General features: G+C 36.0%; 2 protein-coding genes across 2 annotated transcripts; both read left to right on the forward strand.

The window, feature by feature from the left end:
* The first annotated feature begins 678 nt into the window (after nucleotides 1-678).
* On the forward strand, nucleotides 679-1,726 carry LOC142613919 (uncharacterized). The gene has a single exon (XM_075786437.1). It carries the CDS (start codon nucleotides 861-863, stop codon nucleotides 1,584-1,586), a length of 726 nt encoding a protein of 241 aa, XP_075642552.1. The 5' UTR covers nucleotides 679-860; the 3' UTR covers nucleotides 1,587-1,726.
* Nucleotides 1,727-7,973: 6,247 nt separating this feature from the next.
* On the forward strand, nucleotides 7,974-15,678 carry LOC142614054 (nuclear pore complex protein NUP85). Its single transcript, XM_075786584.1, has 18 exons — nucleotides 7,974-8,519; nucleotides 9,009-9,111; nucleotides 9,220-9,330; nucleotides 9,442-9,528; nucleotides 9,892-9,963; nucleotides 10,091-10,147; nucleotides 10,940-11,059; nucleotides 11,164-11,364; nucleotides 11,502-11,612; nucleotides 11,724-11,761; nucleotides 11,952-12,108; nucleotides 13,042-13,143; nucleotides 13,246-13,302; nucleotides 13,493-13,639; nucleotides 13,800-13,870; nucleotides 13,967-14,054; nucleotides 14,428-14,484; nucleotides 14,973-15,678. The coding sequence occupies exons 1-18, from the start codon at nucleotides 8,119-8,121 to the stop codon at nucleotides 15,165-15,167; spliced, it is 2,175 nt and encodes a 724-aa protein (XP_075642699.1). The 5' UTR covers nucleotides 7,974-8,118; the 3' UTR covers nucleotides 15,168-15,678.
* The last annotated feature ends 1 nt before the right edge of the window (nucleotide 15,679 follows it).

Raw genomic sequence — 15,679 nt, forward strand, 5'->3', positions numbered from 1 at the left:
CTCATGTGGTGTAATAATAAGCATTGATGCAAAACTTTTCCCTTGTTGTTTGCAAATGTAATAGCTTGGTGTTCAATTTATATCACAAAAAGAAAATCGTTAAGCCAATGTGGGGTCAAGTCACATTGCTTTGGGTTCTAGAGAATTGTCCTAAATTATTGGAAAATTTCACTAACATATCTTGAAATTTTGACTAATACCAATCAGGTCCAAAACTAACCAGTTTGGTTCTTAAAATCGACTTAGTTCCTAAATGGTTAGTTTTTTTTTCTAGCTGTTTTAAGAACTAAACTGAATTTAAATACCGAATTAGTTAGTTTTAAAAAATCTTGAACGTGATTGGCATTCGCCCAAAATTTAGAGGTATAAATGGAATTTATTCTATATTATTATATATATGGTTTGGAAACGTGGTTTGACTAATAATATCCTATGTCATTAACATTTTGGATGGACAGTTGGACATCTTTATGGGTTTCGTATATCCAAAGGCTCCACCATATATTTATCTCGTGTAAGACCATACGGCTCTACCAAAGGCCCATGACGTGCCTTACAGTTTACCATTACTGCAATTTACACACAAAGACACCACCAACTCATCGAGCTTTGGCATTCTCCACACCTTTAATAGTTAATACTGTTTCCCATTCTCACCCGCAATCCTTCACGTGTCCCACAGAACTACACAAAGAATCTCTCCCACAAAGAATCTCTCCCACATTCCCTCCTCCCTACAAAACCCCCGTATCCGACACGTATCTCATTTTCCTATAAGGACTCTTCCTTAAGCCCAACAACGACACGTATCACAAAAAAAAACGACACGCATCATTTTCTCAAAACCCAAAAATTTACCAATGGAGTCTGTTGCCTCCACCTCTTCATCAACGCCACACAACCACCGTCCTCAGCCGCGGTTCAAACCCACGCAACCCATTGCAGACAGGATAGTCCGAGCCCTCCGCCACCAACTCCGCCTCCTCCACCGCACAGAATCCAAGTTCTTCGTCTTGGGTGCCACTGGAAATGTTTACACTGTGACCTTATCAGCCACACCTTCATGCTCGTGTCCTGACCGTTTAACACCATGCAAGCACATCTTGTTCATATTTATTCGAGTACTGGGTGTTTCTGTAGATGATTTTTGTCTTCGTAGGAGGACTCTGAGGCCATGCCAGCTCAACCGACTACTCGGCTCGCCTACCTTGCCTGACTCACTTGCTGGGGCTAGCGTACGCGAGAGGTTTCATCAGCTATTCGTTCAAGGTAGGCCGGGTGATAATTTGAGACCAGTTGTTGAGGTAGAAGATGGAACTACGTGCCCAGTTTGCTTGGACGAGATGGGAAAGGAAGAGAGAGTTGTGAGGTGTGGGACTTGTAGGAATCCAATTCATGAAGAATGTTTATTGAAGTGGAGGAGAATTAGGGGAAGAAGGTCAGCTAGTTGTGTGATATGTAGGGCAAGGTGGAGGGGTAGCGATCAAGAACAGTACTTGAACCTGGCTGCTTATGTTAGCGAGGAGGAAAACACAGGTGATCATGGCGGCGATGGGGGTCTGGGTCTTGGTCTTTGTGGTGGATAAGTCTATTTCATCATCTGATCTCCGGCAAGAAGGAAAATGCATGTTAGGCTTATTGGCATATTTGTTAATTTGTATATATATTATATGCGTAGAACTTTGTAAATTTTTAAGGGTTAAACATTGTTTTCGATTTGGATTTTTGTTTAGGTGATTATGTTGTTCATGTAGTTCATTCTTAAGATTATAACATTCTGGAACAACGCAAAAAAAAAAAAAACACGAAGATGATGATGAAGTAATTCATGGCTTTCTTCTCAAACAAAGGGGGAAAATTTCATGGCTTAGGTGTTTCCTGATATTAAGGTCCAAGCGATCTTGGTATATAGAAGTTCCCAATTTCATAGATCCTACCATTCATTCTTCTTTCACTATATTGCATGCCAACTTTTTAATTTCCTGCAACAATCTCCTAAGAGGATCGTGATTTGCCCCTGCAATAAATGTATGTCTTCTTCTAACCTCAACCGAGCTGCGCCTCTGTTTCCTTCTCAATGCAATTTCCCCTGTAATAACTCTTTCTCCGGTTATCGCAGAGACGCAAATTCATCTTGTTCATCTTTGTTAGATGGTATACGTTTGATTTGATTTGATTTTTTTAATTGAGTTGCATTGTGTATGTTAGTTTTTTTCAACCCATAAGACCCCATCCAACCAATCATATATGTAATTTTTTTTTTGAGATTTAATATATTTTTAGTACCCTTATTTTAATTTTATTTGTAATGATTTATTTTAGTATTTTGAGAATTTGTTTGAATGAATCTGAAAATTTAGAATATAATTTAGGGATATTTTGTGAATTATTACAATCTATTTAAAAAAGTGCTTTAAATAGTTGATTAAATTTTAATTTTTTACAGTACTTGGAATATGTAAGCACAACTTACTGCAACCTAACTCATGTTGGTTTTTACATAAGTAATGGGTTGGGTTGAAAGCACTTTTTAACCAAACCCATGCATACTTTGTTACTTGAGAGAAAGAGAGATTTTATTGGATGTATATGAGTTTGAGTTTTCTTGCTAAAAATCGAGAATGTTATTAAAACTAAACAAAAGCAACATCCTTCCTACAGGCATCCAAGGCCGCAACAGGAAGAAGATGTGAATTACAACAAACAGAAAACCTATGAACAACAGCAAATTTAGCTAGACAATGAACTGCCGAATTAAACTTTCTTCTGACCCAGTTAAAATTACAACTAACAAAAAATTTGTTAAAGTCTACAACATCGCAAATCATAGATTGGAATCATTGGATAGACCAAGCATCGGTGGAGCAACCTTCATTAATAGCATCGAAACAACTTTTAGCATTACCCTCCACTTCAATTCTTCAACTTTTGTGTGTTTGTCCATTGTTTTTTTGAAGTTATATTTGTTTCTATTATTTCTTTTGATATTTTTCTAGTTTATAATAATTTTCAAAATTAATCTATGTGGGAGTGTTATCTAGAGGTCTTTCGTGAAACAAACTAAGTTCACTACCTAGGCATTTGAATCTGTTCTCTTTAATTTTGCTAATTGTTTTGTGGATCCAATTATATTGAAAAGAAATATGTTAGGTGAGTCCTTTACAGAGCCATCGACAATTAGCACTATGATCTCTAATGCCAAAATACGTGAGAGAGAGAGAGAGAGAGAGAGAGAGAGAGATGATATAACAAACAATTTTAACATGTGGCAATGCAAAATTATGGATTTCTTAGTCCAGCAAGACTTGGATATTGAATTGGAAGACAAAATTAAAGAGATGCCAAATAAAGGTTAAGAAATATTAATAGATAGACTTGTGTGGCGCCATCCATACGTATTTGACCAATGATTAAAAATATTTTGTTATGAGGGAAACATAGACTAAGGAATTGTGGGAAAAATTAGCGGACAAATACATAACCAAGAATGTGGAGATTTGACTCTATTCTAGAAAAAACAAAATATTAAACTCACTGCCACGCATTTGAATCATTACAACAAAAATATTAGCTAATTTGCAATATTTAGAAGTTGATATTAGGGATGAGAATGAAGGGTCTATTGCTATTAAACTCACTACTTGATATAAATATATATATATATATATATATATATATATATATATATATATATATATATATATATATTACTACATTGTTACATGGAAATTATGAGATTAAATGATGATGTGTATTGCGCTTTGATTAACAATGAGTTTTATAAGAAAGATAAATAAGCTTATAGGGATGGTTAGTGAGGCTTTGACAATTACAAATGGGGATAATAAGAAGTCTGTTATAAGAGGTGGAAATTGGTCTAAATCAAAATGAGCCACTAATAAAAAAAATATTAGTCGGCAGTTTTTAGTGTTTTTAACAGAAAAACGTTTAAAATTCAAATATTACATTTTCCTTCCTCAACTATTGAATTATAATTTTTTCTTACAGTGTGTTGGGTTAATGCACTAATAACATAATTTGTGTTGATTTGATACTACTCTCCAATTTATAATGTTATAAATTTGTTGTTATTTGTGTTAGTTTGGTGTTATGCTAAGGCTTAATTAGTGCATCAAACCAATACAAATAAAATTTCGTGTTGGTAACTTCTAATGCTCTTTTTTGTTTTTCTTTAATAGTCAGGTTGGGCTTTTTTTTTTTTAATTCGACTGTGATGGGTTGAATTGAAGAGACCTCTCAACTAGACCCAACCTGGCCCATATACATCATTAGTCACGACAAGTAGCATTAGAAAAAAGAAATGTTCTATTCTTTTAAATATAAGGACAAAAATGAACAAAAATGCAAAACACATAATAATAGTGATGAACATTATAATTTAGCATTGCCTATTCATCATTTTTATTTGCCATTCAAATGAGGAGTAAGGTGTAAGGTGGTTCAACCTTCATGGGAAATGATCAAAACATATGAGATTTTATAAGATTAATATTTTGCACATCAAATTTTACATTAATTCACAAACTCATGTTTTGTCTTTTGTGTATATTTTTAAGAGAGAACAAGTTTAAATTTTAAATATTCTTATGATAACGAGATAGTTATTAATCTCAGTTCATTTTGAGATTTTCCAAGTAAAGAGAATAAAAGCATATTGTAAGGGAGGGTTTTGTGTCCTAAGCTAAAGAAATGACTAGATTAGGGCCCAAAGAGCCCAACAATAAATTTGTAGAGAGTGGGTTTAAAAACTAGGTTTCAATTGATCGAGCAATGCACACTGTAGATCAAGGATAGTAAGAAAGCAATGAAAATTAAGTTGTGTGCAAAGAAAATTTCTCTTCGGCAAAGTCTGAGAATAGTAGTTCTTGAATATACTTTTTCATATTTGGTTACAATTTCAGTTCTTAGTTGCTACAGTGTCTTCTTCCACAATTTTCAGAGGATCCATTTTCCCTGGAGGATTTCTTACATTATATAGGGTCTGTTTGGATAGAACTTATTTTGCTGAAATTGAAAACTGAAAACACTGTAGCAAAATAATTTTTAAATGTGTGAATAGTATTGTGGGACCCATTTTTAATGAAAAAGTTGCTGAAAAGTGAAATTTGTGGGACCCATGAACAGTAATTTTGTGTACTGTTCATAGCTGAAAGTCAATATATGTGGCTGGGTTTAAATAAAAAAAAAAACAGCAGCCAAAACGCGGACGTGGACGTAGAATGCGGATCCAAACGCCCTCATAGTCTCTTCCAGCTAATCTTGACCTTCTACTTGTTGATCGTGCAAAATGCTACTCAAGTGCTTGTTCCATTAGAAGTCCTTCCCAAATCTTTTGTGAGTTATGGCAACAAAAACTGCACTGTTTAGGAGTCTTTTTCACATAAATACAGCCAACGGGTGCATTAAATGTGGTGACAGTTACCATCTCTCCAGTCAGGGCCGGCCCTAGGCTTAGGCCAAGTAGGCCATTGCCTAGGGCCCCTTACTAGAGAAGGCCCCAAATTTGAGGGCAAATTTTTTATTTATTTTTTATATATAAATATTTTTGAGAGATATTAAAATATTTTAGTGTACATTTTTTTTACTGTTAAGAAAGCTCAAAGAATTAAGTAATGCTAAAGATAGAGATAAAAAAAATTTAAATAAATAAATCTTACAAATAGATGTGTTACTAATCACAAGTAATTCAAATATGACAATGTTAAAAATACTATAAATTTTACTACATAACTTTTATTTATTTAATTATGGGGAAATTACGCATAACCCACCTGTAGTTTGGGCGAAAATCATTTTGCCTGCCCGTGATTTAAAAAGTATCACTTAACCCACCTGTGGTATGTTCTGTTTGTTTTCCGTAACCCACCTCTGTTAAAATCAGGAGTAAAAATATATTTTTGCTCAAATTTTATGTCTCTCTTCTCCCAAAACAAAAAATAGCACAAAAATGCAAGAGAAACAACATCAAAAAGTGAGGGTTTTGTGAAAATTAATAGCTATGGAAAAACTTTCAAAATCACAACCCAAACTTCTCCTAATTCTCATCTTCTTGTCCTTGTTCTCAATCGACCACTCCTCCGCCGCCACTTTATACATCGGCGTCAACTATGGAACAACAGCCAACAACCTCCTAACACTTTCCCAAGTCGCCCACTTCCTGGAAACCTAAACCATCATCGACCACATCAAGATCTTGGACGCCAACCCTGACATCCTCAAAGCCTTCGCCAACATCAACATCTCCGTCACAGTCATCGTCGAAAACGTCGACGTTCCAGCAATAGCTGAACTCCCTGCTGCCAAGTCTTAGGTAGCCAATAACATCCTCCTCTCATTCTGGGGTGAATCATTTGTCAATCAGAGCTACCGCAAGCTCTCACGAATCGCTTGGAAAGAGAGCTTGCCGCCTGCATTGGTACCGAACTTTCCGAGGCCAAAGTCAGTGGTGTTATTGGCAGCATTTTCCTCTGCTACCTTGGTAGTCACATTTCTTTTGTAAAGCTCTTGAAATGAAATGTGCTGAGATGAAAAGGAAGAGAAGGGTGTAGAGTTAGAGTTGTTGGGTTGAATGCAGGTGGAACGGAAGATCGGGAACGAAATTCAGAGAGGTTTTTGCGAATTGCTTCGAGGGAAGCGACTTTTGAAGGGTTGGAGACAGATGGGTTTGAAGGTTTTGATGATGGGTTTGTGGGGTTCCTTGGTAAAAATGGGGAAGTGGGTCTTTGCTGGTGTTTGAGGCTGGCTTTGACATCAGAGAAATAGGAGGAGGTAAAGGAGGATTGAGGTTGGTCAGAAGTGGTGGGGTTTGGAGGAGGAGTGGAGGAGGAGAATAGGTGGATGAGAGAAGGGTTGTTGTGAAGGGTTGCTCTATGTTTTGGTTTATTAATTTTCACAAAACCCTCCATTTTTTATCTTGTTTCTCTTGCATTTTTGTGCTATTTTTTGTTTTGGGATGAGAGAGATATAAAATTTAAGCAAAAATACCTATTTACCCTTGATTTTAATAGAGGTGGGTTATGGAAAACAAACGGAACATACCACAGGTGGGTTAAGTGATACTTTTTAAACCACGAGTAGGCAAAGTGATTTTCGGCCAAACCACAGGTGAATTATGTGTAATTACACCATTAATTATTTTTATACAAAATAAAAATTCTACTTTAACCTAATCTAAATGTAAATGTGCCCAAAACTTTCTTCTAGAAACTTAAATCTCGGTCATTGCCCTCCACTTCCCACAAGAACTTATACTTATGGAGTGATTACTAAACCAAGGGTGCCTGGTGGTCTTCATAACTTTTATAATTTGATGTGACAATGAATATAATAGGTAGATTTCAACAAACTATTAAATGCATTTTTGAATGAATATTTGTGATTGGTGATATATATTTGTAATTCTCATGTTGTTAGTTTTATAATATTTCTAGTATTTTTGTAAGCCTCATGTCATTAATCACATTCATTACAACACCAGCTTGTAGTAAAATTTGTTATAACTTTAGCATTTTCTCAAAAAAAAATCATATTAAAAATTAAAAAGAATGAATTTTAAAAAAATTATTATATAAAATGTTAGTTAAATATTATTTAAGTGATAATGTAAAGGCCCCATTTGAAGATTTTGCCTTAGGCCTCCAAAACGCTTGGGCCGGCCCTGTCTCCAGTCATGTAAGGGCTGAATCCCTTCTCTAAAGTTCTTCCTCTACAGTGAGGCCCCCTCTAGTGACGTGCCATCGACGCAGTCATGACTCACCTCTGTGGCCTTGCCGTCCAAGGATATGGCCTTCTCGAAACTGCACCGGCCTCCTTGGCCTCCTCCCACACATATAATGTAAACAACATTTTCTTTCCCAATCAACGTAATGGTTTAATAATAGATTTTACACATTGAATTGAACCCATATGTTAAAGTTTTAAAATTTGTTTTAACCAAAAAAAAAAAAATTGTTTCGTCAACCCTTCACTCTTCAGTCGTACCCCTTGTGCACGTTAGCATCCCCTAGAGCTGTCTCTCCACACACTCTTCGCAAACCCTCCCAAAACCCTAGAACACTCTCTCGTACACTCCTCCGACTCTCAGCTTCTCCGTCCACAATGCCCGGCGTCAACTCAGGAACCGGCGACGGAGCCTCCGTCTCCGGCGCCGGAGCTCTCGTCGCATTATCTGCAGAGGCCCGAAGCCTCTCCGTCTACCCGCTCCACCACGGCCTCAAGCCCCCACTCGCTCGCATCGCCATCTCGTGGGCCAGAGGCAACGCCCTCCGAGTATCGTTCTTCCGTCAACCCTCCTCCGGGGGAGGAGACGACTCCGACGGCGCCGCCGAGGTCGGTGGGAAGGTGGTCGAGGTAAAGCTCAGCGACGGAGATGGAGATATCGGCAACGCGCAGTTCCGGAAAATCGCCTACGGTTCGGTCTCGCCGTTCGCGCTTCTTCAGAGCCGGAGGAACTCGCTAGCGACCATGTCGAAGATCTCGTCGCCGTATCACTTTGAGTGGTGAGGAATTTTGGGGAAATTTGTTTGTTTTTGCTTTTGTTTGAATCTGTTTGGTTGCCTAGAAAGCTGAGCAGAAAGATGCAAAAGCAAAAGAAAAGTTTAAATATTGCTTTAACAGTGAAATTTAAGAATTTTGAAGCTCTTAGTATTGGTCATTTTGTTGTTGTGTATGTTTTCAATTTTGCTTTACTTAGATTTTGTTATTTGTTTGAAGCTTACAATGATTTTCAATATATTAAGAAGGCTGAAATTTGATTTTTCTGGCTGTTCAATTTTGAACTCATTCCATTTAAATAGCAAATTCATTCAATTTGAGAATGCCCTTCACTGTATTTTGCTGGAGCAATAGTTGAATGTGTTAACAACATTGGGAGCTTTTCTGTAGAGAAGTGAATGCCCTATTCATTTGGGGATTTCTGATACATATACTCTTTCTTCAAAGAATTTTGTGTTTACTATAAGGTATTTGACTCTTTCTGGGAAAACCAGGTGGGAGCATGTGATGGAGTATAGCAGGGACATAAAGGCACTTTTGGGTAATCCTAAGTCGCTTGCTAGTCCGTTGATTGATGATCCAAAGACTGTTTTAAAGGTGAATCTGCAAATCTTGATGTTGGGGCTCTTTGACTGTGTACTAATGGGCATGGGTTCGACTTTAGAATTATAACTTTGAAACTCAATTTAAAAAACATTTATGTAGAATGTTGAGCAGCCAACCAGTTTGAAAGCTGCGTGGGAGCTGATGGAAATATTTTATGCAGACAAGCAATCTCAATCATGGCTACCTGAGCGGCTTGTTGATTGGTTAGCTGTAATGATCTTTCTTCCACTCTCGATCTGTTGATTAAGTACATTTTGCCATTCTTTCCTTTGTGGTGGTCATTTGTGGCTCTGTCATTCTAATAGTGCCATCTTTTGGCAGGATTACGATTGCCTCCTCTCCTCCTCTACACAGGCAACAATCCATTCAAAACTTGTGGATTTTCAGAGAGAGCTTGTTACTTTACAGGTTTGGCACTATTCTGTTCTTTCCATTTTGTTCATTCTCTTCGTCTTTTATCACGTGAGACTTCACCATGGTTCATACATATTTAGCTGGGTTGCAGAACATTTTGCTATCAAATTATTGTTACTAGTTTTTAGAGTGGCTATCGAAAGTAGGGTTTTTTTTTTTTTCGTGGTTTAAATTGAATGCAAACTTTGGCGCAAGGATGTTAATTATGAATTTACTTCTGTGGCATACCATTTTGACTGTTTACCTGTTATTTTTAAGTTCTCTTAATGAATATTTTATTTTTACTTATCAAAAAAATTGTTTTATTATTTAGTTTCTCTAAGAAGGTTGAAAATTTTATGAAATTTTTCTATGCAGGTCATTGAGGATAATCCTAAATACTGGGAAGTAATCTCATCAGCACTTGCAGTTGGCTGGCTAGATATTGTGGTTAGTAGAGTCCTCTTTTCCCCATCTTTTTCTTATTTGTACAGTCTTGTCTTTATTAATTTACTTTGTTGTGCTTTACATTTTATGGTGCCAAAGGACTAGATATATGCTGTTTGTTTTCATGCAGGTGAAAATGTTGCGCTTGCATGGGTCTTATCAACTAGATCAGATTAACAATCGTGAGGTTTGATAAATTTTCTATGACTTATTGAGTATAATAGTGTGTTTAATATATGTACAAGTGGATCACAGGTTCAAGCCCCAAGGGGAGCATTATAGGGTAGATTAAGATTTCTAACTCAGCTCCACCAATATATATAATATATATGATGCTGGAGACGCAAGAAGATTTTTATTTAGAATTATTTATATTTGCAAGTTAGTTTTATTTATATGTTTTAGGTACTAGTAGTTTATTAGGCTGTTAGTATTTTAATTTGGAAGCAAGGTTATATTTGCAGTAAGGTAATTAGGGTTTCCTATGCCAATTAGAATTAGGGTTTAGTAATCCCTTTATAAGCAACCTATTGTACCCCTTGGGAATATAGTTGATATTTTGATGAATGAAAAAAAAAATGGTCGTTTGGTCTCTCTTTGGTTTGGTGCTGACTCTAGTGGCTTTTCTGCTTGATGCTGAGATTTACTTAAAAAGAGAGATCACATTTTAGAAATCCTTCATACAAGAGAAAGTAGGGGAATGCGTACTCAAAATTATTCTTTTTTCTTTTAGTGGTTATCTCCTAGAAAATAATGCAAACAACCATTTGATTGGTAAATGGGTTTATTAAAACCTGGGAACTTGTAAAATTTGTATTGTACTTAGCCAAACAAATTTAAAATATTTGTGGGTCATTTGATGGTCCTTTTTAACCATGTCTATGACTTATGTCCAAAAGTTAGTGATGATACTGCGACAATTGGATTTTTTTTCCCACCCTTGACTTATCTCATCTCTGTCCTGCATGTAATTAAACAGACAGAAAATGGACTGGTAGAGGCAGTTGCTGTTCTTATTTCAAAAACGCCACGGCTGCGTCCTGAACTGGAATCTGGAAGATTAGGTGAATGCTATAAAGCCAAGCCTGATTTTGTCAAGGTATATTTTAGCGTGCCAAATATGAATCATTCTTTCTGGTTTTTGAGATTTTCTTCCTTTATTAAAAAAAAAAAAAAAAACTTCATATCTTTTTCATTACTTAGGCTTGGGAGAAATGGAGGGCACAAATTACTAAGCTGGACTGTAGTGCATATTGGCTTCACTGTGGTCACCACCAGACCAGGGAGGGTTTGAGAAATATGCTACAACTCTTGCTGGGAAATACTAACAGTCTCTGCACCGCAACGTGTCATTGGATAGAGTTGTTTATTTCTCACTTTCTATACATAAGGCCTTTCACTGCGGTAATGCTCATTACTATTCTGATTAGTTTGTCTGGGCATAAATAAAATTTTATTCTCTGTGTTTCGATTGTCTTTCTATAATTTTTTGTCTGTTTGTTGGAATCTGAAGTGTCTACTAATTTCTTGTCTTGAATCAGGGTTTAGAAAGCATGTATAATGTGGCACAGAAATGCATGCAGTTCAAACCAATGTCTGGTTCCCATGGGTTGCTAGGATTAATTATTGGAATTCTAGGAGAAAATACTGAGGTGAGTAATGTTAATAAGATATCGGTACTATACAGTCTCTATAAATTTCAATGTTCTTTTTCCTTTTGCCTTTCACGCTCTCTTAAACTCTGTTGGACTTTTTAAAATCAGGTTGTCTTAGCAGAATGCTCCAGAGAATTTGGCCCTTGGTGAGTTATGACTTTATCTTCTCTTTCTAATTTTTTATATATAAAGTCATGATTGGAGATGCAATTATTTTTCCCTTTTATTTAACTTGAAGTTTGGAATTATAGATTGCTAAACAAGATAAAACTTCAACATGCTTGTGTTTTATTTTTGAGATTTTTTAATGTAACGTTATATGTCACTTATCAATAGGATGGTTGCCCATGCCATAGAGTTGTTGACTGCTGAGAGTGATCAAGCAGAAACTCTTTTACGCGAAGAGCATGATAACTTGGGGGGAATCAGCATAGAGGAACTCCATCGGCTTGTCTATGCTCAAGTTCTATCTTCGCATTCATTGACTTGGCAAGTGAGTACAAGGGACTTGGATAGATTGACAATACTGTCCTAGTTGAAGTATGACTTATAATGGCAACTAGATTATTATCTTTTAATATTATTCATTTTGAGAATCACTTTTACGATACTGTCCAAAGGAATTGGTGACCAATTATGTTTTCCTGATGACTGAGCAAATTTTATATTCAACCGAATTGGCCATTAGAAGCTTTTATTCCTCATTTGGCCCAATGACGCAATTATTCAAATTATTTGATAAAATTAATAGTTTTCAAAATTAATTGTGGCAAATTAACATGGTCATAATTTTTTTTTTAAAAATGATTATATCAAATTCTTTATTTCAAGAAATTTTTTGATACATTTTCATTGTCAATTCCATGAAATGTTGTATCTTGTTCCTTATGATATCATACCTTTCCAACCATAATTGCCTTTGTGCTACTCAGTGTTCAGTAGTTTCAATAGATTTTTAGTGCCATCTCTAAGGGTCACTTTCTTATTCTAGATTGTGCCTTGTAAAATATGAAGTTCATTTTCTTTTTGTATGCGTATGAACTGTTGGAAGTTGACTTGTGCCTAGCTATTAATCAACAGGTCTATCAGTATCTCTACTTAGGTGCTTTTTGATATTTGAACTAATGTGTGTTTTTCTCATCTCAAGTAATGCTCATAAAGTTTCATGCTCCTATATGCTTATATCAAGTAATCCTCACTAACATATTCTAGATTGCACCTTGTAAAATATCATATTATTTTAATTTTTGCACGCATGTGTGTGTGTATGAACTGTAAAAGTTGCCTTGTGATTGGCTATTAATCAACATGTCTATCAGTATCTCTTCTTAGGTGCTTTTTGATTGCTTTTTTTTTTTTTTTTTGAACTAGTGTATGTGCTCATCTCAAGTAATCCTCATAAAGTTTGATGCTTCTATGTCTTCAGATAGCTCCAATTTATTTGGCATCATGCATAAAGCAGGGAATGGGTCTGCTAGAGATTTTATTGAGCAAGCAACCTGTTCAAAATAACCAAGTACTGCTTAAGGTAATTGATTTACCTTTCAATGCAAGGTTTTTTGGATTTTAGTGTCCTATAATTTGACGGAGATATTTGTGACTGATTTAAGTTGCATATATTTTTATGCAGATTATAGAGATATGCCGTCTGTATGAACTTGACAGTGTTAGTTCAAACATTATGAAGGTATATATTATTTGGTGTAGCATGCTTGTACTATAAATGATTATAGGGAATGCACTGCATGCTGTGTTGGAATTATGCAGCATGGAGTTTGGTAAAGATTATCTCTGTGTTCTTTCAAAGTTACATTTTTGAAAGAGTTGCCAGAAATTATCTTTATGTGGAATTCTTGTTAAAGATTTTCAATGTTTAGATTGCTGGAGTATACCACTGGAAGCATGGTAGGAAAGGTTCTGGAGTATTTTGGCTTCAGCAAGCCCGCGATGAAGTTCGTCTTAATAGGATTGCTCAGCAGTTGTTTGATTCTGTTGGAAAGTCGATCTCTGATGAAAGTTTCAAGGTGAATATCTTATGATTCCGTTAAGTCAGGCAAACTGGGGATGTCTGTTATATTTTTGTTTACATGCTTTGATACTTAAAGCATCCTGCAAAACCATGAAGTCTTGATTCTAATTAAATTACTTGATGAAACTCATGTTGTCTATTATTTGTCTGTGCAGCAATGGGAAGGTTTGATTGAATTATTGGGTTCTGAATCTAAGACTGCTGGCGGTTTAGAGTTTATGAACAAGTAGGATTTTTCTCATATATGCATTCTTTGAGCAGTGGTTTTCTTCATCATTTTTTCTCCAGTCTTTTTCAGGTCTAATCCTTATATGCATCACAGGTACAGGGATTTCAAAAAATCCCTAAAGCAGGTTAATGATGGAAAAACTAATGATGCGGCTCGGCAAGCTGTAGAATCACTTATATTGGTAGGTGTTACTTCTACGTTTTTTATTAGTTTCTGTCCTCTATAGTTTTTAGTTTGTTGTGTTCAAGCACTTCCAAATTAAGCGGTCAACATTTGTGCCCTCAAAACAAACTAAATTATCAATCTACCAGTCCATCATATATAGAGGACCCCCACATGGTGGCAAATGTTTTGGGATTTGATTTGTCATCTCCCATTATAGAGTAATGCTTGTTCTTTTGCTATCTACTGAGTGAGGGTTTCCAATATTTTTAATAATTTCTTTTATTATGATTCTGTAGCTTATGAAAAAACGTTCAACACCTCAGTATTCAGCACCTGTAATTTCTTTTTAGATTTGATTTTTGATAATTTCTTTTATCTTGATTTTGTAGCTTATGAAAAACCCATCAACACCTCAGCGTTTTTGGCTGCCTCTACTATTTGACTCGGTAAGTTCCCATTCTGTACAAGCCTCAAGGGTTAGAGATTGCTAAATTTAGACTTTCTCTTTCTGCAAGTTATAGTCTTTGCAATAGATACAACAGCAATAATAAAGTCTTAAGCCCAAAATTTGGGTTCGGCTATAGATCATTGACAGATAACTGGGTTTGGTCCCCATCTATTCCTCTCCGCAGTTTATTTCCATCTAAAATCATACTTTCTATCATCTCCTTCCAAAGTAAATTTAGCCTTTCCTCTACCCTTGTTTTTTTCATTCCTTTGATTTGAATCAAATCTGTGAACACATATAGGAAATGGCATAGCTGATCCTTATTATTCACTTTTCATTATATCTAGGTCCAATGAAGCGCATTACTAATATGAGATGCCCCGACTTGTATTTGTAAAGGATTATGTGGCAAAAAGATATTTTAGATTTAAGGTATAATCTATACAGGCTTTACTATTATTGCCTTATTCTAATTCTTTTGTGCAGTTGAAGCTTCTCAGTTGGCAGGAGCGTCCTCTGCTAAATGTCTCACAGACCAACCTTTTGTTGAATAAACTGCAAGAGTTATCCATGGCGAGGCTGCGTCCAGATTTCATTGAAGCTGACTTGCCAAAGCAGGCCTTAAGCTCTGTGAGGCTGGCTCTTGCTACAAACCTTGGACGTGCTATCTTGGAAGAATGATGGGGCCTGATTTCTGCATAACCAGCTTGCCATTTCGGTACTGGGGCTGTTGGACATCATGTAGGATGGCTGATTCAATGTGTTCTGCTGAACATAGCATGACAAGCAGTCTTAACAAAAAGTTTAGCGAAGCCGAAGATCATTATGTTGCGAAAGGTTTTTTGACAGTCGTACATGTCGTAAATTGGCATGATAGTCAATGCATCCACATATCACATGAGAAGGGCAGTTGCAAAGCGCTTATTAGCAAATTTTGTCTAGGATTGCAACCAAGAGAGAGACAGAGCACTAGTTAGGTTTTCCTGCCTTGATGTTTATTTGTATGTTAACCATTCTGTTGCTTAGTAAATATTTAAACAGAATTAAGCTCAAAGAAACAGTGTAACGGAATTCAGAGAACATACTCCGATAGCTTTTAGAGGTCCCATATTTATTGGGTTTTTATGAGTGGGGTGTGTGTGAGCACTAAAAAATCATTTGGAATGAATTTCAATGTACGTTTATAGTAGAAT

This window comes from Castanea sativa, chromosome 10 (assembly GCF_040712315.1).
Source record: "Castanea sativa cultivar Marrone di Chiusa Pesio chromosome 10, ASM4071231v1".
Taxonomy (NCBI): Eukaryota; Viridiplantae; Streptophyta; class Magnoliopsida; order Fagales; family Fagaceae; genus Castanea; species Castanea sativa.

What these genes read in the sequence shown, in the direction of transcription:
- LOC142613919 (XM_075786437.1), top strand. Translation starts at nt 861, where the DNA reads ATGGAGTCTGTTGCCTCCACCTCTTCATCAACGCCACACAACCACCGT.
- LOC142614054 (XM_075786584.1), top strand. Translation starts at nt 8,119, where the DNA reads ATGCCCGGCGTCAACTCAGGAACCGGCGACGGAGCCTCCGTCTCCGGC. An exon ending in GAGAGCTTGTTACTTTACAG is followed by an intron (nt 9,529 to 9,891) that starts GTTTGGCACTAT and finishes TTTTCTATGCAG; the next exon opens with GTCATTGAGGATAATCCTAA. An exon ending in TTGGCTGGCTAGATATTGTG is followed by an intron (nt 9,964 to 10,090) that starts GTTAGTAGAGTC and finishes GTTTTCATGCAG; the next exon opens with GTGAAAATGTTGCGCTTGCA.